This window comes from Leopardus geoffroyi, chromosome D1 (assembly GCF_018350155.1).
Source record: "Leopardus geoffroyi isolate Oge1 chromosome D1, O.geoffroyi_Oge1_pat1.0, whole genome shotgun sequence".
In the NCBI taxonomy this organism is placed as follows: Eukaryota; Metazoa; Chordata; class Mammalia; order Carnivora; family Felidae; genus Leopardus; species Leopardus geoffroyi.
The window spans coordinates 26871446-26894039 of record NC_059329.1 but is presented as its reverse complement, the minus strand read 5'-3'; the positions used below and the strand labels follow the sequence as shown (position 1 = coordinate 26894039).

The 22594-nt window shown below is 47.9% G+C and overlaps 1 protein-coding gene across 2 annotated transcripts in view; it reads right to left on the bottom strand.

Moving 5' to 3' along the window:
- ST14 (ST14 transmembrane serine protease matriptase) overlaps window positions 1-22594 on the bottom strand; it is a 42913-nt gene that overhangs the window by 9943 nt on the left and 10376 nt on the right. Inside the window, exons 1-13 of one of the 2 annotated variants that reach the window (XM_045483480.1) lie at window positions 16479-16574; window positions 8524-8683; window positions 8050-8177; window positions 7773-7843; window positions 6489-6646; window positions 6236-6271; window positions 5768-6008; window positions 3560-3699; window positions 3109-3206; window positions 2002-2111; window positions 1781-1911; window positions 458-562; window positions 18-128 (exon numbers count right to left, since the gene is read on the bottom strand). In XM_045483480.1, the coding sequence (XP_045339436.1) occupies window positions 18-128; window positions 458-562; window positions 1781-1911; window positions 2002-2111; window positions 3109-3206; window positions 3560-3699; window positions 5768-6008; window positions 6236-6271; window positions 6489-6646; window positions 7773-7843; window positions 8050-8177; window positions 8524-8680 (1486 nt within the window). In that variant the 5' untranslated portion in view covers window positions 8681-8683; window positions 16479-16574. Of the gene's footprint in view, window positions 1-17; window positions 129-457; window positions 563-1780; window positions 1912-2001; window positions 2112-3108; window positions 3207-3559; window positions 3700-5767; window positions 6009-6235; window positions 6272-6488; window positions 6647-7772; window positions 7844-8049; window positions 8178-8523; window positions 8684-16478; window positions 16575-22594 lie in introns of those variants that run through there. The other variant, XM_045483479.1, reaches the window with a different exon arrangement.

The following is a 22594-nucleotide window of genomic DNA, read 5'->3' as shown; positions in this document are numbered from 1 at the left end:
AAGCACCAAGCACTCACTGCACTGCAGCTCATCACTGTTGTCCCCGCAGTCGTTCACACTGTCACACACCCAGAAGAGGGGCTTGCAGAACTTGTTCTTGCACGTGAACTGGTAGGTGGCATTGCATTCTGAAGGGGGCACAGAGCAGCGGTCAGCTGGGCTCTGAGCCCTCATTCTGACATTGGTCATTGCTCACAGCTCCCCCGGGCAGGAAGGGTGACCAGACAGCCACCCGGGAACCACCTGCCCTGCTGGAGGGGGCAGCTCCGGAGTGCCTCTGCGTTCCTGGCTATGGAAGCGAACCCCACTACCGCAGAAACACTCCAGTGCCTGCCTGCTCAGACAGAAGGCAGGGCTTCCAAACAGCACAGGGAGGGAAGGGGCTTGATGTCTACACAGGGAGCAAAAGATGGGGACGGCTCCCCAGCAGCCGGGCGCGCAAGGGCAGAGGACTCACGGCAGTTGAGCTCATCGCTGTAGTCCGTGCAGTCAGCCCAGCCGTCACAGCGCAGCTCGTTCCGGATACACCTGCCTGTGTTACACATGAACATCCCAGGGCACGCTGCAGGGGAGAGGGCAGGCGTCAAGTCCACGGCCACCAGCCTCGCCTCCCACGCCGACTGCCCTCCCTCAGGGCCAGCCTCACAGCCACAGCGAGGACCAAAGAGAAAACTCTTCCCCGTCCGGCCCTCCACGGAGAGAGGAGCAGGCTGCAGCCGGCACCCCAGGGCTGTGGTCACCCAGCCCCACCACGCTGCGGCAAGCGCATTTCCTACAGCCGGCACGGGAGGCTAGCCACAGACCGCTAGCGGGGCGGCGGGGGGTGGGAGTGGGGCCTTGACTGCCGATGATCAAGCCCCAGGAAGCTGCAGACAAAGTGGAGAGAGACTGGCTGGGTGTGCTCTCAGTTCTACTGCCCCATGTCCTTGGCCGCCCACTCCTGCCCAGGTGCCAGGCTCCCCATGCCCAACACGGAGCAACAGTGGATGGATGTGTACCCCCATCCAAGTGTCCAGTTGCATCCCTGGACTTCCTTAATTCTAAGACATGTCCCATATTCCAGTGTTTCTGAGACCGGAATGTCCCGATGGCATCGGGAAGCAGACAGAGCTGAGAGGAGACCGTTCTCTGTGCTGCACAGGCAGCCCAATCACTTATCGGAGGGGTTTGTTCATCCAATCGCATTTTGGGTGGTGAGCCATGCAGTTGCATTTTAACTGAAATTTGGGTTCTTGCATATAATTAAAATGTCTGCCGGAAGGTTACTGTGTGATGTAGGGGCTGAAACGAAAAATCACTGTGACTAGGTTAGAACTGCTACGCGCACAGCAGACAGTGAGACTCGAGGCAGCAGAAACGGCCAGATCTCTTAGGTGTAGAACACGGAACTGTCCGAGCTAGGAGCAGGGGGCGTGATGAGTCGTGCCCCAGTATTCTCTCCCGGGTCTTCCTCTCTCTCTATTCCCGAAGGTGTCATAAGGCCACAAAGGCAAGCACAGATGCGCCAAGTTGTGGTAATGCTGAACCGGAGGGACAGACGGCTCAAAGGAACTCAGGAGGCCTCGGGCACGGTGTGTGCCAGGGTTCACTGCCCACCTTTTTCAATACGTGCATTTCCGGCAGCCTTGCAATTTTGTCTCAAAAAGCCACCGGACATGCAGCTTGCGTTCTCTGGGACCTCAGAATTAGGAGAGCACAATGCGGGGAAGATACAGAGCAGAGAGCTCATCGTGGGCCAGTCCCTCTAGCCAGGCTCCCCCTTCTGGAGACGTGTACTCACGGTCACTGGAATCATAGGAGAGGTACTCGGCCAAGAAACCCGTGTCAGTGTAGGACTGGTCGGAATGGAAGCGAACAGTGATCTTGCTGCTTTTGCTGGTCACCACAAACTGGGTCCTCTCCCCGCAGTACCTGGAGGGGGCGGTCACCGGTAGGAAGAGGATCCAGAAGTGTTCGGGGCGCCCCCTTCCCCTCCAGCACTGGGTGCCCCAGGGTACTCACTTCTCCCCGTTGACCTCCACGTAGTCCTTGAGGCAGCTGCCCGGGGGCACGTTGGGCTCCAACAGGTAGAAGAGCTTGAAGAGCACTTTCACGTGTTGGTTGTTGGGCACCTAAGGAGAGCGATGCTGCTGGGCCTCTGCCGCTTCCTTCCCCCCTCCTAAACCCAAGGATGCCACGTGCTGCTGGCCACGGGGGCTGGGGGACAGTGGCTGCTGTGTTTTTATCTCCCTGACCCGTGTGGGCGATATGGAACACACAGCAAGAGGGACTCAGGTTGGACGGCTGGAAGAACCTCTAGACTCAGAGGCAAGAGACACTCTTATTCCTAAAGAAAGCTGGTGGTCCTCCTGGCACCATCGAAGAAAGAAAGGAGAGATGGGTCCCTGACTCGGATGGCCTGCGGGCAGCCCCGGAGGCAAGACTTGTCATTTAGCAAGTGCTTTCTCCAAGCTGCACACACAATCGCAACATTACCTCTGAGAGGCAGACACCACTCCTTCTCCTCTTTCCTAGGAGCCAGCTGAGGCTCTGATGTACAGTGACTGGCCCAAGGTCCCTCAGGGGGCCACTGATCGAGAGCTAAAATGTGAGGGGCGCCCTGGTGGCTCAGTCGAATGAGCGTCCGACTCTGGGTTTTGTCTCAGGTCACGGTCTCACGGTTCGTGAGTTTGAGTCCCGCATAGGGCTCTGTGCTGATGGTGCGGAGCCTGCTTGGGATTCTCTCTCTCTCCCTCTCTCTCTGCCCCTCCCCTACACGTGTGTGTGCGTGTGTGAACGTGCACATGCACGCGCGCCCTCTCTCAAAAATAAATAAATAAACATTGTTAAAAAAGAGCTAGAATTTGAGACCATTTGAATATGGGTCTGCTGGAGGTTACAAGGTTAGGGCTACTGCACCCTGCTCTACTCTGCAAGGCTTTAGATATTCGGCAACTTGGGGGCTGCTAAGGGAGCCCAACTCCCTCTTCTTGACCTTCCTCACTTGCCATTCTGGAGCATCCCTCTTCTTCCTCCCTCCCTTCCCCTCCCTCTCCCACTCCCCTGTTCCCTCTCCCTCTTCTCCCTCTCTCCCCCTTTCTGCCCTCACAGGCACCCTACAGCTCCTACCTCAATGTCCCACGTGCAGTTCATGTTGGGCGGGTAGTGGCCAGGATAGTAGGGGCTGCTAAATGTCCCTTGGGTTCCACGTAAGTAGCCTCCACAGCCTGAGAGGAAAGGCAGGAGGAAGAGCCTGAGGACCGAGGACCTGCCTGGCCAGGCAGGCAGGTAGGTAGGCCGAGGGGCCCTGGCAGAGCCAGCCGGCGACTCTCTCAAGCTGCCTGCCAGGGCCCCCGCAAACTCCACAGCCAGTGGCCAGAAAGTCTGAGCACTAGGAGACTGACCACTTTAGGGAGGGCTCCTGACCCACACAAGAGACAAAAGGCCCTGTGGCTTAAGCTTCAAACCTCTGAAACCGACCTGAGCCAGTTCACCAGCCCAAGGGATTGGCCTGCGCCTCGTGGGCTCAGGCCAGCCCCTCAGACCTGTCCCTCCTCTGCCCCACCAGGCCCTTCCTTACTGCTCAGCTTAGGCAGCTGGAAGAACGTGGCCTCAAAGCCAGGGTGTCGCCGCTCAGTGTTGGTTATCAGCGTGACGAGCAAGACATTCTGGGAGGAGAGGAAGGTCAGGTTGTAGGAGGGAGGGTAGGTGCCACACAGCCTGTAGGGGTCAGAAGTTGCATGTGTTACAGACAGCAGACAGAAACCAGGTCCCATCCATAAAAGGCCAAGGGTCATTTAAAAGCTCCTCCCCGCACAAATGACTGAGATAGGATTTATTTATCTTTGTTTAAAACAACAGAAAACAGGGATGCCTGGGTGGCTCAGTCAGTTAAGCATCTGACTTTGGCTCAGATCATGATCTCAAGGTTTGTGAGTTTGAGCCCCGCATCAAGCTCACTGCTGACAGCACTGAACCTGTTTTGGATCCTCTGTCCCCCCATCTCTCTTCCCCTCCCTGGCTCATTCTCTCTCTCCCTCCCTCTCTCTTTCTCTCAAAAATAAACATTAAAAAAAAAAAAAAAAAAACAGCAAAAACTCAGAAGTCTCAAATGCTTGACCACAGAAGATTCATTAAACTATGGGCTAAATAATAACAATACTAGTAACAGTAACAGCACCGACAACACTTAAGAACATGTTAAGAACTCAGGAGTCTTCATAACAACTCCACTAAGTAAATACTATTATCCCCATTTCACAGATAAGGATACTGAGGCACTGAAGTAACTTGTCCAAGGTTCCACAGTTAATAAGTGGCTGGGCATCCAGGCTCCGGAGCCCACACAGCTAATGACTGTGTCAGGCTGCCTCTTTGTGCTCATTGTACATTACACAATGCCACGTTATGCAACCATTAAAATCACAGAAGCAAGCTTACTGATTTGGAAGGATCATCATGATATACTTCAGTTTTCAAACCAGACAGCAAAACCAAACGTGCCGTAAAATCCTATTTTTAAAGCTATACACAAACATACACACACATAGCAGAAAGCGTGGAAGAACACACCTCACAAATTTAACAGTGATTGCTTCCAGATCATGATGGAGGTCTGTGCTCTCTGTGCATGTCTATTTCCCACTTTCTCCTTTCGGAGCCATGTGTTTATTTCGTTGTACAATTCATGAATTACAGACAGGGGAAGAAACCTTGCACAAAAAGGGTGTTCAGGCTGGAGTCCTAGCTGCTGAGCTACGGCAGCAGATGGTTCTATCTTGTTTTGGAGCCTGAATTCTAGCCCATTATTTATCACAAAACGTCTGCCCGGCTCATTTCCACAGACAGCAAGAGAAGGCTCTGGCCCACTGAGTCAGGGAGAGCTCGGGAGAGGGCAGCTCATGCCTACCCACGGTGCTCTGAGAAGCACGCTCGAGCCCCACAGCGCGGGGCGGGGGGCAATCATCTTGGCACCCCCCAGTTCCTCAGCAGGTGTATGATGCCTTTTTATTTCCTGTAAGCCTGATGCTTCGGGCAGCTGGGGGCTCGCCGCCTCTGGAGAGACTGCCCTTCCCAAGACCCGCCAATTCCTAGAGATAGTCAACTCACCCTCAGGGAAGCCTTTCACATACAGACCAATCAATCCAGAGCCCACACCCCAACCACCTCCTCCATGGGGTTCTTCTCTCCAGGCCACCATCCACCCATCCTAATCACCCCACGACCAGATACCTGACAACTAGAGATAGACTTGTGCCCCAGAACCCACTGGAATTACTCAAACCAGTCACTCCTAAACCTGCATCCACTGCCCTGCCTGGCCTTTCCGGCAGAAACCACAACAAAGGCTCCTGCCTGTGTTCTCCTCCGGCCCCCTCTGCCTCCTGACTGACCCTGGGGCTTCCCCATGTGGCCTTGCATGCCCCCTCCTCTGGGAACTATAAGTAACAAACTATCTTTTCAATGGCAGCCTCCTCCTGGTCCACTGGCCTCAATATAAGCAAGTCATGATAAAGTGGGCATTTTACAACAGCAGTCTGCACCTCCGCTCTGGCAAGGAAAGGAAGTACACCGTGCTCACTGGCATCTAGGGACCAGTGAGCCTTCCTCACCCTTGCCAGGGCTGAAATCACCCCTGAGACGCTCTGGGAGCTCACACTGAGGATCACACACACCTCCTCTCGACTGCCTGAAAGTCATAGGCTGTATCTCCAACCCACGCTACACTTCCCTCCGGAGGCAGCTGCCGAGCTCCCGCAGCCCGCCTCTGCTTCCCCAGGACACTCACTGCACCACGGCACGGGGTTCCACGGGGCTCAGGGTGTCATACACCATGACCAGGTCACTGCCACGGTCGTCACAGGGCGCGACATCAAAGCTTCGGAAGGTGAGGCTCAGCACGGAGTCGGCGTCCCCCCGCAGGGTCCACTGGCAGCGGGCCCGAGCCGGGTATGGGCTGTCAGGGAAGCCAGGCGTGGTGAAGCGGGTCACCTCCCCGCTGCGGGCGTGCAGGGCAAAGCTGCAGCTGTCTGTGTGGGAGACGGAGAGGGCAGAGCCGGTAGGGGCGAGCAACCCAGAGCCTCCCTGGGGGGTGCACCCAGGGAGATGTGCCAGGCTGCCCTGGACCCAGAAGAGACAGAAGAGGGGGCTTCTCACAGCCTGGGACAGGTGGGGGATGTGTATGACTTCGGGGGACCCCCTTGACTGAAAGGGCGTCTGGCCACATCCATCTTCTCTGGGAGGAGGGCATACTTACTGTCCTGGGTGGTCTGCACTGTTCTGGGGTCAGTGGCTGAAGAACAAGAGGGAAAACACAGTATTTACCACTGTGGTCAATTTCCTTCATCCTGCTTCCTTATTCCCCTAAAGGGAGGTACCCAGCCAGCAGACCGTCTTCCCTTCTATGCACTGGCTCGGAAGTGCTGCCCTCCTGCAACGGTCCAGGGCCTGGCCCTGCTCCAGGGAAGCCTGGCCCAGCAAATGCCCATGCCCAGCGTCCCTGTACTCACGGAAGGCCACCACCGAGGTCAGCACGAAGGAGTTGAGGGCGCGGGCACGGGGTGGCAATGTGACCACACGCTCCTTTGCCATGGCGCTCTCGGCCTCCTCCACCAGGTACTTGGGGATGCTGAACTCGGACCAGAAGTAGGCAATGACACTGCCCTCGCTGTGGGGAGAGGGGTGAGCCTGAGGCACAGGCGGGCGCCAGGCACCCCACCTGTCCCCACACTCTCCCAGATGCTGGATATAGATGTGATGGCTCAGGCTCCCCACGAGACCTTCCTCCAGGCAGGGCCCACCTCAGATTCTTTTATGCTTGCCCACCTTTCGATCCTTTAAGCAAGAGACCTTGCGTCTGTACCCTCTACTCTCACAGTCTCTCGCCAACCAGACGTGTTCTGGGGCCAGCTCAGGTTTGGGAGTGGGAAAGCAGCCTGGATGGTGAGCTGTCAATGCTACCACTAGCTTGGGCACGTTGAATATCAAACTCTCGAGTCTGTGTCCTCATCTCTGAAAGAGGACGAGAATGCCACCTGCCAGCCAGCACTCATAAAGATTAAACTGGGGCACCTGGGTGGCTCAGTTGGTTAAAGTTCAAGTCTTCATTTCGGCTCAGGTCGTGATCTTATAGTTCGTGGAATCAAGCTCTGAATCGGCATTGGACTCTTGTGCTAACGGCACACAGCCTGCTTGGGATTCTCTTCCTCAACTGTCTTTCTGCCCCTCCCCACTCCCGCTGGCCCACTCACTCTCTCTATCTCAAAAAAATAAACATTAAAAAAAAATTTTTTTTTAAGCGCACATGACTCTTGATCTCGGGGTCGTGCGTTTGAGCCCCACATTGGGCATAAAGATTACTTAAATAAATAAATAAGCTTTTAAATAAATACGTAAAGATTAAACTAAATCAAAAGTACTTTTGAGATAAAGTCTATTTTCAAAAAAGTATGTTGAAGGCTGCCTAAGCAAGGAAAATATGAAGACTCACCGAAGCCTTCCAAACCCAAATTTAGAAACATAACAAACGATCATCACCATTACTGAGTGGTTTACATGGAGGACACACCACACCTGTCTTCACCCGTGGCACCTGGGGACACTCCTACGGATGGCTACCCCTGCCCTGGAGACAGCAGAACTTGTGGGCTAAAGTACACACACCTAGGGAAGAACAAGGATAGCACCTTGCTCCCCATGCCAGACCTTGAAGCTGCATCACCCTGCAGGCTGCGAGCTCTCTGCCCACCTACCACACAGCACTGATCCCACCCAGCCTTCTCCCCGGCACCCACCTGAAGGCAGTCACAGACGACTTCTTGTAGTAGGGGCCCAGGGTCGGCACCCCACTGTACAACAGCTTCAGCTGAGGGCGAGAGGGAATGCTCACGGCATGCCAGAGAACAGCAATAGCCCACTGCCCAAGCCCGTGCCTCTCCCTCCCTCCTGGGACCCACCGGCCAGCCCAGGGATCCGGGAGTGAAGGGAGCAGTGTTCTTTCAGCCTGGGTGAGACTGGGAGTGCCAGGGCAGACCCCAGGGACAGGGCTCCCTGCCCAGGGACTGGACTCACCGCTTCCTTCACCTTGCTGGCCAGGTTTGCGAACTCCGTGGAGTTGGAGTTCTCATAAGCATCCAGAAAGTTCTCATTTGTGATCCTCAGGTAGCCATTGAAGACCTTCTGAACCCGCGCATTCTGGTCTATGGGAGACCAGAGAAGGAGGGTGGTCAGAGGAAGTGACACCGTCATGCTACCCTGGTCCCCCCACTGTCCTCAAGCTGCCCTCAGCAACCCTGGGGGAGTGAATGCCAGGAGAGGCCAGTGGATGCATGAGCCTGTGGGCCAACACCCCTCCCTTATGACTTGGAAGAGCCAGGGGAGCCAGGGCCCTGGACCCTTCCTTACCTACCCCCAGCTGCACCCTCCGGTCTCTCCCTCATGCCCACAACCGGTGGCCCGTATGTCTGTCCACTGAGAGAGGACATACAGCCACCGTCCTCCCCCTCCCCATCACTCTCCCCAGAGCCAACCCCTGGCTCTACTCACACTGGAAGTGCCACACCAGGAAACAAGTCATGAGAGAAAGCAAGAAGATGCCAACCAGCACGGCCACCAGCACCACCCAGCGCTTCGGGCCCCGCTTCTCAACCTTCTTGGTGTTGTTGACTGGCAAGAACTCCACGCCTTCCTCAATGCCCTTCATGCTCTGAACAGAGAAATGAAACACAGCTCAGAAACTCTCTCTCACCTTAACAGCCTCCCAGCCCTGCTCCAGGAAGAATGTTTACACTTTGTGAGGTCCAGCTTGGAGCAAAAAGCGAGGAGAAATGAGAAGTGGCCTTCCCATCCACGCATCCCAGTGTCAAGGCAGCGCCACACGTGTACTGCTTAAGAATTGATAGTTTTTTTTTTTATTAAAAAATTTTTTTTAACGTTTATTTATTTTTTTGAGACAGACAGAGACAGAGCATGAACAGGGGAGAAGCAGAGAGAGAGGGAGACACAGAATCTGAAGCAGGCTCCAGGCTCTGAGCTGTCAGCACAGAGCCCGACGCGGGGCTCAAACTCACAGACCACGAGATCATGACATGAGCCGAAGTCGGACGCTTAACCGACCAAGCCACCCAGGCGCCCCAAGAATTGATAGTTTAAATAAAAATGAAACAAACAGGCTGTCTAAACCCAGTCATGGAGACTCTCCACTTAAATGAATCATCTCTGACGCAGGTACATGCCCGCATGTGGGGAGAGCAGGCCCAGCCCAGGGCCATGATTGGCCACCATGGGGTCTCTGTGTGAGCTTCTAGAGGCAGCCCCTCCTCCGGCTAACGCAGCCCTGGGGCCTTGGTGCAGGGAGACCCTGCCAGATTCAGTCCCCACTGATAGCGGGGAGGCGGGAGGGGGTGGGCAGGAGCCTATGGGCAGCACGGAAACCGTACAGCCAACCTACCCGGTGCCCTTGCTCTGCCAATGTTTAACCAGCCCCAAGTAAAAAGGCAGTAAACTGGGGCAGCCCTGCCGTGCCACTGTGGAACAAGCCACTGTTTCTCGCCTTGGTGTCCCACACCGGAATCTCAAGGTGACATGAGGCCAAGGTTCTACGGGAATCCACACCCAAGCTCATCCCAGAGCCGGAAAAGCAAACAAAACACCCAACAAACAGGATGGCAGCTTACCCAGGTTCCTCCCAGTCGGGGCTATCCAGGAAGAGAGGGGACATGAATAAGACGACAGGCGATGACAGGCACGGTGTCTATGGGCGCCTGATGACAGAGAGGCAAACTCTTCTGCCCTATAACATACACTCTGTCTGCCCTAAATCCCGGAGAGGAGCTCTGCCCTTTCAGGTTTAACTACCTCAGACCCACTCCAAAAAGGGTTTGTAATAAACGCAATAGCCCCCAAATTCCACAGATGTGGCCATTTCAACAGTTTCCAGATGTGGTTCTGCTGGTGTTTACCTCATACTCTTGATGTGCTTGAACTGACATTTCTTGATTTGTTACATTTGAACATCACCTGTTAATTTCACCATTATAAAAGAGTCTCCCGACTCCTGACATGTTTGGATACTGAAATTTCTATTTTAGATCCTTAACTGGTTACTTTTGTGACTTTAATACTGCATACAGAAACACATCTCATAGCTAGCCCTGCCTTGGTAATTATATTGCAATATATAAATGAATCAAATCAACATGTTCTATACCTTAAACTTACACAATGTTCTTATATCTCAATAAAATAAATTTTTAAGAAGGAAAGAAACACACTTCAGAGACAACTGCTTAAAATGCTTTCACAAGCTGCTTATTCTGGGATTTATCTACATATTTCTAAATAATATGCAAATACCACTATCTCTTGATTCACCTATTTAAAATATAATCATCTGACTTCCTATTATGATAATGTGAATTTTAATATACTTCCTTCTCTTTTTCTCACCCATCCTCCAAATAGCTATAGGGCTAAAGTTGTTTTTTTCTTTTTTTTTAATTATATCCACATTCTATATCTAAATTACTATATTTTCATGACACTTGAACAACATGGGAGATGAGGGGTACCCACCCCACACATAGTCAAAAGTCCACATGTAATTTTTGACTCCCCAAAACTAAACTACTCACAGCCTACTGCTGACCAGAAGGCTTACTGTTCAGCACATATTATGCATGTTATATGCATTATATACTGTATTCTTACAAAAAGTAATCTAGAAGAAAATGTTAAGAAAATCACAAGATAAAATACATTTACAGTACTATACTGTACTTATTTTTTAAAAAAACACACATATAAGTGGAACCACACAATTCAAACCCGAGGTGTTCAGAGGTCAACTGTATTAGTCTTTGAAAACATTGTTCATTATTGTTTCCCTCCCAGTACAATAATTTGTTTCTCCTTCTGCCAAATTTCATTTACCTGGGTGTCTTTTTAACATATACTGAAGTCTTTCTATACAATCTAAAAGCTACAAAATACTTTTCCAACCTTCTACATATAAAGTCTGTCAAATACCCTCTCACTTCATTTTTTTCCTGGAAGCTTCCTTTCTAGAGCCCTCTGTCCTTTCCCATAGCTAATGTCTGGAACTTCCTTCAACATCACCCTGGGAATTTCCTTCCTCTCCCTCTTGTGTTAAAACCCCTATTTCCTGGATTCCATATCTTCATCTTTCTTGGCTTACTTCATTTTAGTAGAACACATAGTTCAGTAGCTTCCCAAGCGGGAAATTTTTTAAGACTGCATTTTTCTGGAAGTATCTTCACTCTGTACTCGCATCTGCTGATAGTTTAGCTGGGTATAGAACTATATGTTTCAAATAATTTTCACTTAAAATTTTGAAAGCTCATTGTTTTTTAGCTTTTAATTTTGCTTTTGAGAAATAAGATAACAGCACAAATCCATTATTTCGTATTCATAATTTGTTACCTTTCTCTGAAAGCTTTGAGGATTGTTTTGAATTGGGTCTTTAGATTTCATTACGCTGAGCTTTCCACCTGCTCTTTGAATTTGGAAATTCCTATCTTTCAGTCTGGGAAACTTTCTTGTACAGGCATACCTTGTTGTCCTTTGCTTTATTGCACTTCACAGACAAAGCATTTTTTACAAACTGAAGGTTTGTGGCAACCTGTGTTGAGCAAGTCTTATCTGCACCATTTTTCCAAAAGCATTTGCTAACTTCATGTCTCTGTATCACATTTTGCTAATTCTCAAAATATTTCAAACTTTTTCATTATTATTGTATCTGTTATGGTGATCTGTGATCAGTGATTATGACTGAAATCTCAGATGATGTTTGACAATTTTTAGTAATAAAGTTTTTTTTTTTAAGTTTATTTATTTATTTTGAGAGAGAGAGAAAGACACTGAATGCACGAGCAGGGGAGGGGCAGAGAGGGAGAGAGAGAGAGAGAATTCCAATCAGGCTCCGCACTGTCAGCACAGAGCTTCACATGAGGCTCGAACCCACGAATTGTGGGACCATGAACTGAGCTGAAATCAAGAGTCAAATGCTTAACTGAGCCAGATGCTTAATCGCCCCACTAATAAAGTAGTTTTAAATTAAGGTATTTACATTGTTTTTTTTTAATTTTTAATGTTTATTTATTGTTTGAGAGAGAGAAAGGCACAGCACGAGTTGGGGAAGAACAGAGAGAGAGGAGAGAGAGAATCTCAGATAGGCTCCACACTTGTCAACACAGAGCCCTATGTAGGGCTCAAACCCACGAAACCATGAGATCATGATCTGAGCCAAGATCAAGAGTTGGATGCTTAACTGACTGAGCCACCCAGGTGACCCTTTACATTGTTATTTAGACATAATGCTATTGCACACTTAGTAGTGTACCTCCTTCATTTTCTCTGGTCTATCTTTCTGCAATTCCTATTACATTGATTCTCTACTTATTGTTTTCCTGCTATTATCCACCTGTTTATTTGTGTGTTTGAAGTAATCTCTATGCCCAACATCGGCTCAAACTCATAACCCTGAGATCGAGAGTCCCATGCTCTACTAACTGAGCCACCCAGATACCCCCATCTCATTGTTTTTCAACTTCTCTAACTGAAATTTTCATTTCTGCTGTTAGCTAATTTCCAAAAGTTCTTTCTTGATCTCTGAATTTTGGATGCAAAATCTTCCCATCTTTATACTGCTATTGGTACCTTTTCTCTGTTTTTTGGCTTTCTCTTTCATGTTGAAGGCTTTCCTCAAATGCTTCAAGATGATTGGTTATCCGTTTATATTTAAGAATGAGGTCCTGGGGCGCCTGGGTGGCGCAGTCGGTTGAGCGTCCGACTTCAGCCAGGTCACGATCTCGCGGTCCGTGAGTTCGAGCCCCGCGTCGGGCTCTGGGCTGATGGCTCAGAGCCTGGAGCCTGTTTCCGATTCTGTGTCTCCCTCTCTCTCTGCCCCTCCCCCGTTCATGCTCTGTCTCTCTCTGTCCCAAAAATAAATAAACGTTGAAAAAAAAAAATTAAAAAAAAAAAAAAAAAAAAGAATGAGGTCCTAAAGGTGGTTTGGAAGCATCATTTACCACAAATGGGTTCACTGTAGGCTACAATTAAGTGGGTATCCAGATTTTTTTTTACTGGGCACTCCCAACTGTCAGGCTATGTTTCTTTTCTATGGGATGGTTTAGTTGCTCCAGAGAATCATTTTCTAATTTCCCGATACACTGATTTAAACCCAGGCACTAGCATTCTGGAACATGTGAAAGAATAGATCTTTGGCTATTTTTCATTCCTCACTACAGCCTTCCTCTGCACATAGTGTCCTCAAGTCTAGAGAAATCAATTTCCCATCCCTTATGGAGGACTGGTGGGGTAGGGGTATCTTTGTTTGGGACTGAGGTGGGGATCTAGGGATTTCTAACAATGCCCCTCCCTAGTTCTCCTCTATCTCATAGCCTGAGCCAAATTCTTACACCTGGTAGAGGACATTATCAAAGACTGTAAGAATATTTCCAAGAGCTAAAGAGAGGCACATATCTTTAAATGCAAAGGGTTCACTGAATGATAAGAAAGAGAAATGAAAAAACACAACTAAATATATCACGATAAAATTCAAGATAAAGTAGATCCTTTACATCTTTACCTGGCATTTTTTCCCCTCTCTCATATTTTACATTTCTTTGTCATTTGGTTCTATTCTGGGATTTTTTAAACTTATTCTTGTGAACTTTTAATGGAATTTTTAAAATAACTTCACTGACATAAAATTGACATGAAATAAGCTACATATTTAAAGTGTACAATTTTTGGCATATATATACACCCATGAAACCATCACCACAATCAAGATAATGAACATATCTGTCACCTTCAAAAGTTTCCTCGGGCTCTTGCCTCCCTCCCATTCCTCCCTGATTGCCTTTCTAGTCCCAAAGCAACGACTTACCTGCTTCCTATCAGTAAAGACTAGTATGCTTTTTCTAGAACTTTTTATAAATAGAATTATACAACAGGTACTCTTTATTGTCTGGCTTCTTTTACTCAGCACAATATTTTGAGACTCATCCATGATATTAAGTTTTTAATATATTTTTTTTAATTTTTAAAATGTTTTATTTATTTTTGAGAGAGAAAGAGAGACAGAGTGAACAGGGGAGGGGCAGAGAGAGAGGGAGACACAGAATCCAAAGCAGGATCCAGGCTCTGAGCTGTAATCACAGAGCCCGACATGGGGCTCAAACTCACAAACGGTGTGATTATGACCTGAGCAAAAGTCGGACACATAACCAACTGAGCCACCCAGGCACCCCAAGTTTTTAATGTTAATAGTGCATTCCTTTCTATTCTTGAGTAGTATTCCATTATATGGATACACAACAATTTGCTTACTTACTCACCTGTTGATGAACATTTGGGTTATTTCCAATTTGAGACTGTTACAAATAAAGCTGCTATAAAAATTCCTGTACAAATCCTTATATTGGCATATGCTTTCACTTCCCTTGAATAGATACCTATGAGTGGAACAGCAAGTTTGTATGACAGGTGTATTTTTAACTTTTTGAGAAGCTGCCAAACTGTTTCCCAAAGGGACTGTATCATTTTACATTCCCATCAACAGTGTATGAGGACTTCCATTGTCCACATCCTATCCAACATTTGGTATGGTCAATCTCTTTTATTTTAGCCATTCTAACAGATGTATAGTGGGGTTTCATATGGTCTTAAGTTGCTTTTCCCTAATGACTAATGATGTCTAACATCTTTTCATGTGCTTAACTGCCATTTGTTTATCTTCTTTGGTGAAGTGTCTTTTCAAATTTTTTCCATAGTTTTTTAAATTGGTTTGCTTATCTTCATATTACTGAGTTCTGAGGGTTCTTTCTATATATTCTAGATACAAGTCTTTTAACAAATACAGAATTTGCAAAGATTTTCTCCTAATTTGTGGCTTGTATTTTCACTCTCTTAACAGGGTCTTTTGAAGAACAGAAGTTTTTCATTTTGGTGAAGTTCAATTTGTCAAGCTTTTCTTTTATGGACTGTGATTTTGGTGTTGTATTGAAGAAATCTTTGCCTGATCCAAAACAACAAAGATTTTCTCCTATGTTTTCTTCCAATAGTTTTACAGTTTTAGGTTTTATTTGGGCCTATGATCCATTTTGAGTTAATTTTTTTTTTTTTATTTATATGGTGGCACCTGGGTGGCTCAGTCAGTTAAGCATCCAACTCTTGATTTCATCTCATGTCATAACTTCATGGTTTGTGAGTTCAAGCCCTGTTCAGGTTGACACTGCAGAGACTGTTTAGGATTCTGTCTCCCTGTTTCTCTGCTCCTTTCTCTCTCTCTCTCTCTCAAAAATAAATAAACACTGGGGCACCTGGGTGGCTCAGTGGTTGGGCAACTGACTTCGGCTCAGGTCATGATCTCACAATTCGTGAGTTCGAGCCCCACATCGGGCTCTGTGCTGACAGCTCGGAGCCTGGAGCCTGCTTCAGATTCTGTGTCTCCCTCTCTGTCTCTGCCTCTCCCCCACTCGCACTCTGTCTGTCTCTCAAAAATGAATAAATGTTGGGGCGCCTGGGTGGCGCAGTCAGTTAAGCGTCCGACTTCAGCCAGGTCACGATCTCGCGGTCCGGGAGTTCGAGCCCCGCGTCGGGCTCTGGGCAGATGGCTCAGAGCCTGGAGCCTGTTTCTGATTCTGTGTCTCCCTCTCTCTGCCCCTCCCCTGTTCATGCTCTGTCTCTCACTGTCCCAAAAATAAATAAACGTTGAAAAAAAACATTAAAAAAAAATGAATAAATGTTAAAAAATATTTAAAAATAAATAAATAAACACTTTTAAAAATTCTTTTATATGATGCAAGGTATAGATGAAAGTTCTCTTTTTCTTTTCCTTTCTTTGTTTCTTTTTTTTATATGGATATCCAATTGTTCCGCTATTGGGACCATATTTGTTGCACAGACCATCCTTTTTCTACTGAATTGCCTTTTCACCTTTATCAAAATCAGTTGTCCAAGAGGTGCCTGGCTGGCTCATTTGGTGGAACATACAACTCTTAATCTCAGCGTCGTGAGTTCAGGCCCCATGCTGGGGATGGAGTTTCCTTAAAAAAATTTTTTTTCAATCATTTACCCATATATCCGTGGGTCTTTTTCCAGACTCCACTCTGTTTCATTGGTCTCTTTGTCCATCTTTATGCAAATATCATACTGTCTTCATTACTGTAGCTTTGTAAGTCAAAAAAAACTATTGAAATACTAAGTGAGTTTAGCCAGGTTGCAGGATACAAGATTAATACACAAAAATCAATTATATTTCTATGTATTATCAATGACCAATTGGAAATTTAAAAAAAATTTTTAAATAGCATTTACAATAACATCAACAATATGAAATACTTAGGGGGCAAATCTGACAAGAGATATACAAGACCTGTATGGTAAAAAATACAAAACACTGCTGAGAAAAATTTTAAAAGACTTAAATAAATCAAGTAATATCCCATGTTCATGGATTGGAAGACTCAATATACCTGTCTATTCTCCTCAGATTTGTCTAGAGATTCAGCATGATCTTGATCAAAATCTCAGCAGGCTTTTTGGAGAAACTGATGAATTGTTTCTGAAATTCATGTGGAAATGCAAAAGATTCTGAATAAAAAGAACAAAACTGGAGGGCCAATGTCACTGGATCTCAAGCCTTATTATAAAGGCAGTGAATCTTTTATTTCAAAAATCATATACAGTATTTCATTTCCAAGAGTGATGTTTTATTCTTTGATGGTTACTTTTTTTTTTTTTTTTTTTTTTTTTTAGAGAGAGTGCAAGCAGGGGAGAGGGGCAGAGAGAGAAAGAGAAAGAGAGAGAAAGAATCCCCAGCAGGCACCACACCCAGCAAAGAACCCCATGCAGTGCTCAATCCCACGGTCCTGGGATCATGACCAGAGCCAAAATCAAGAGTCAGACATTCAGCCAACTGAGCTGCTCAGGAGCCTCATGATGGTTGCTTTTTACAGCCACCTTTTCTTATTTTATGAATTCACTACCTTCTTGCTTTTTCTTAGGAAACTAGATTTTTTTACATTCAGAACTTTGTCTTTGCCTTTCTCTTTCAAGATGTAGATTAAATGTCCAATGGTCCTTGGCTGTTTAATAATCATGTTTAAAAAAAACAGTAAAGTTTTGGCTAGATTCTCAGAATAGAGTGTGTGTATGTTTACATGTGTTAGATGAAATGTAACAAGATAATAGCTTATTTCGTTTATTTTCAGGGCACAGAGTGGCTCAGTTGGTTGAGCGCCCAACTCTCAATTTTGGCTCAGGTCATGATCCCAGGGTTATAGGCCTGAGCCCCAAGTCAGGCTCCTTGCTAAGCATGGAACCTGATTGGGATGGTCTGTCTCTCTATCTCTCTGTCTCCCTTCACTCTTCTCCCCTGCTTGCTCTCTCTTTCAAAAAAAAAAAAAAAAAAAAAAGTTTATTTTTAAATTCCAGAGTAATTTCACAACTATTTTGGAATCATTCATGGCTTGTGCCATCACTCCCGCTCTATAGATAAGGCAAGGAGAGATGATGACTGCAAGGTCACGTAGCTACTTGGTGGCAGACCCAGATTAGATCCTGGTTTTCTGAGTCCCAATGTGATCAGCTCCAGGAACTCAGGAAGCAGGTATTAAGAGAAATAGAAAGCAAGTTCCTTGGGAAGGGGAAAGTAGCTGACAGCATGGACAGCGGACTCCAGGGGCCACCCCCAGGCTTACTATGGAGCAAGGCTGTCAGCATGAGGACTGGCTCAATGGCAGGGTTTGGGTTATCCCTGCATGTGAATTCTGGGGCTCCCTTCAGCCCAGAAATGTTGTCTAATCAGTAACTAGACTGCTTCCTTTTATAACCCTACCCTCAACTCCATTTTTAGGCATATTAGAGATCATACTTGCCTAACCCAGTCACTTTACTGATAAGGAAACTGAGGCTGACAGAAAGGGAGTGACCTGTCCAAAGTCACCAAGGCAGTGAAGTCAATAAAGCAGCAAAGCTGAGACGAGAGCCACACCCTTCCAAGCCTACCTGGGGTTTCAGGCAAGCATATGGTCCATCAGCCTCCACAGGAGAAGGTGGCAGGGAGCTCCCCACCCCCCTCCCAGGTCCTAACTGCTTACATAACCATCTCTCTACACATAACCATCTCTCTGCAGGACCATAAAGCCAATGGAAGACAAAATATGCCAGGGCCTGCTTCTGCCTCTCCTTTCTCTCTTTCATAAAAGTAAACACATGAGCAGGTGCACATAAAAACTCAGGGCTGTGAAGCCAGGTGCTTGATTATCATGAACAGAGATAGAGGCCACATAACTCTTGAAGCCAATTCCCACCAGCCAGCTCAAGTTAGACCACGACCAGAGTCCCCAGAAACACAGCATGGCTCAAGGCCAGCTCAGACAAGGGAGCAAGGAATGGTTTCCCCAAGGACAGATGCACATAAAGGGCTTGGAGCACACAGACACACACAATGAAAACCCTAGAGGGCTGAAGGGGGAGAACCCAGGTGATAGGCTGCAGGGACAAGATCAGATTATCACCATTCCCATCCACTTCCTGGAGGGAGATAGAGAGTACAGTCCAGAAATCCAGGAGGGGAGATGTGTAAGCCCTGGAGAATATCTACTTTCTGTTGTTTTAAGCACACAAATCCAAATGATACATATCCTCCCCAAGGCCACTGACTGTCCAAAAACAATGACTTCTAGAAGGTATTTGATGATATAGAAAAGATTTTTGCAGTCACCTGACTACCATCAAGTAAAAAATTCACCAGAACTGGAAGTGAAATGCTAAGCAGACAAAACTTGGTGTCCAAGTCAACCAAAAAAATCCTTCCATTTGGAAGGCAACTTCTCCTGGGTCCCCTGTCACCAGTTCCAACTCTCCAGGGCCACCCTTCCATGGGCTCCAAGGACCAGCAAATCCAAAGCCAGAATTTGTCATTGGTAGCACAGAACGTGGTCTTCGCTAGAGAAAAGCAACTGGTAAATGTTTACATTTATAAACAGCAAAAATAATACTGACTATCCAAACATCTACACAAGATTTCAATCAGAGCAGATGAGGAAAAAGTTTATCTTCATGCCAGACATTTTTTTTTTTTAATTGTTCTTCATTTGGCCACGGTGGGGTGTGACCTGATGAGAAGGCAGGGGATGAAACTGAACACTGAAGAAGTCACTCAGAGTCCTGGGATGACATCACACAACAACTGGTAATCTGCTTCTGCTGTTGAAGATCAAGATCAAGGGGCAGAGGTGACATCAGTGGCTGGAGACACAGGTGTTTTGCTTAAACCCGAGATAAGGACAATGGTGGTTGGCTTCATGTGCCACTGTCAGCTTTGTCTTTGACTTGTGGCAGGGTGCCCTTCACTTATAGCTTTGGTGGCTCAGTATACCCACCATCAGCTGAGATGGATTCCAATTCCATGATGTCATCACTGCCACCACAGTCATGAGAACCAAAACACACCCCTCAGGTGATTCAAGCAAGAAAGGACAGTCTGGCCATCTGCAATGGTTTTCCAAGGTGAGGAGGGATGCTGTAGCCCTCATACATGCCCTCCTTTGCAAGGACAAAGACAAAGCCAGCATAACTCTCAAGGCCACCCCCTGATACCAGTTGGAGTTAGATCCTGGCCAGGGTCCCCAGGAATACAGCATGGCTCAAAGCCACTTCAGACGACAGAGCAAAGAATGACTTCCAAACACTAGAACTGTACTTGTCATCCTGGGTGATGCTGAGCACAGATGTGCACAGAATTGAGATACCAGAGGTGACACTGGAGAAGGGTCTCTACTTAGATGGGCTCTCTCCAAACTTAGCAGCTGTGGACAGAGAGCAGCCAGCCCATGTACAGGCTCCGGGGGCAAGGACTTCACAGTGGCCAGCACAGAGAGGACACCTGATTTGTTCATCACAAGATGACTAAAGGGACAATGAGAAGGGAAAGAAAGCCCACATTGGAATCCTCCACCCACTCACCAACCTGGGACAATTGATCTCGCAGAAGCGGGAGTCTCAAGAAACCCACAAGGAGCTACAGTTCCCATGATCATACCACCCCAATATTTCCCAGACTTGTCAGGTCACGAAAAATTATAAAAGAATAAAATAAAACAAACACAGGGCTTGCTCAGCATCTAGATTCCCAAGCCTCTCCCCCTGGAGATTCTGATAGTGTACATCAGGGGCAGGGCCCTGAGACCTGGAAGTTTAACAAGACCCCCAGGTTATTCTTAGGAACCTGACGGTTGGAGAACCACCACCTACCATTTCCCAGAGGCCACCTGCCTGGCTCACCCACTTCCCATTGCTGTGAGAGGAACCAGCTAGGTTCGAGTTCCACCCGCCCTATTTTAAGCAACCACATGGATGCAAGGAACCTGCCATATGGGGCTGCACTTTGCTTCTTGCCCTGGGACCCTCCCACGATTAGGGTATAAGCATCGCCCCAAAGTCCCCGAGACTGCCACCAGAGCTCCTCGGGGACACACACTCCCAGCCGAGGCCTAGTCACCTGGCGGTGGACTCCCTAAACCCTTCTTCCTTTTTGGTGCCCAACCCTCTCACCCTTGCCCTTTGACTCTGTCCCTGTCTTCAGCTGCCCCACCAGAAGCAGCTGCTGGGAAATGGGTGAGGCTTCGGGGCCCTAAAGTGGGTCCGGAGCTACCTGTGGATCTGTGACCCCCAAACCATCTAGGGGAGCAGAAAGCTGACCCACAGCCAACAATTTGTACTGGAGGAAGTAAATCGCAACTTGGCACACCTGGTCAGAGCAGAAAGGAAAGTCCCCAGGGGGCTGACTCAGCCACCGTGGGCGCTCTGTCAGCGCAGAAACTCAGTAGGTCTGTAACAGCCAGTATCTGGCTACTGCAGGTTTCATGCTGTGTCCCCTTCCCGACTCCCCGCCATGCCTGGGCCCTGCCCCAATGGCTGTGGGCCTGGGAGCACACACATCTGCTACAAGATCCTGTGAGGGCCCAGAAAACAGACTGGGGGCAGGACCACCAGATAAAAAGCCCTTCTTTCCTTTCTCAGGGCATGGGGTGGGTATCACCTAGGTTGGTGATCAGGCCTGAGAACCCTGAACCACTGGAGCAAATATTTCTCACTGTGCCTCAGTTTTCCCCTCTAGAAAGTGGGTTAATAACCCCTTACAGCCTTCTAAGTAGAGGTGTTGTAAAACATAATTAGCTGATTCCTGCTAATGACAGAGGCCTACCTACGATTTTCATTTCTCCACCCACCATCCATTCACCTGCCTAAAGCGACCAAGGCCCATTCCTCCCTCTGGGATGGTGGAACAGCTAAGTTCAAGTTCAAACATTAAAATGAATCAAAAAACCCTGGACAGTACAAGTCTACCGTGCAGCCTCAAAGGTAACCCAGGTGCTCTGCCCTCTTGGCACTCTCCTTTAACAGCACTAGGAAGGCCTCCTGCTCTTGACCAGGGGGACAGAAGAAACCCCTCCCAGGGACCTCTGCTCCTGCTCACAGCCCAGAGGCAACTCACCTACCAAAGCCATGGAGTCTGCCATCTACTTACATTCTAGGCCTCATCTGTATTCCATGTTTCTGGTCGTTTCCAAAACATTTTTTTTAATGTTAAAATCCATTTCAAATGCAATTTTTTTGCAGAGCCTCAAAATAATAAAACAATAAATGGACTGGCTGAAGTAGCCTCAGGACCCAGGGGGTGTCCAGACTACTCCTTGAAACACTGTCCTCAAGGACTGTGACAGGTTTCCAAACCACAGGGTCTCCCTGGGCGGCTGTCAGAAAGGGGCCAAAGCCCGCAGAGGCTCTGGGGATGCCCTGACAGTTCCCAGGGCTCTCACCCCCATCGCCTCTGTGCCTCACAGCTCAGGGAGGGACAAGGGAGGCCACCACAAACATATTCATGATTTTTGTGCATCTTTGTGCATTTTTTTAAAAAAAAAAATTTTTTTAACGTTTTTATTTATTTTTGAGACAGAGAGAGACAGAGCATGAACGGGGGAGGGACAGAGAGAGAGGGAGACACAGAATCAGAAGCAGGCTCCAGGCTCTGAGCCATCAGCCCAGAGCCCGACGTGGGGCTCGAACTCACGGACCGTGAGATCGTGACCTGAGCTGAAGTCGGATGCTCAACTGACTGAGCCACCCAGGCACCCCTATCTTTGTGCATTTTTAATATAGGTTATCTCTAATGCCTACAACTAAGTTTCATTTCCAGATGAGGAAATGCATAAAGGAGGGTCACCCAAAAACCTAGACAGCTATAAAGTGGCAGGCACAATTCCAGACTCCAAAGCCAGTGTTCTCAGGACCCTCTGCTGCTTCTCAGGGGATCAGCGATCACCCCTTCTCCCACAGAGGTACAGATGTGCACACCAACGTTCAGAGAGTAACTGCCTTAAAGAACACTCTACAAAACTCTACCTGTGACACAACGTGTTTTTAGGGCCTGAGAGGCAAGAAGGCTTGACCAACATTGCATATGGATTCCTACCCCTACAATGCTGGTCTAGGGGTGCTGACTCCCCCCACTTTGACCTTGCCCCCAGCCAGGAAGCCTCCAAATCTGTAAGGAGCCAGGAAGCTGCTCGTATCCTGCCCACTC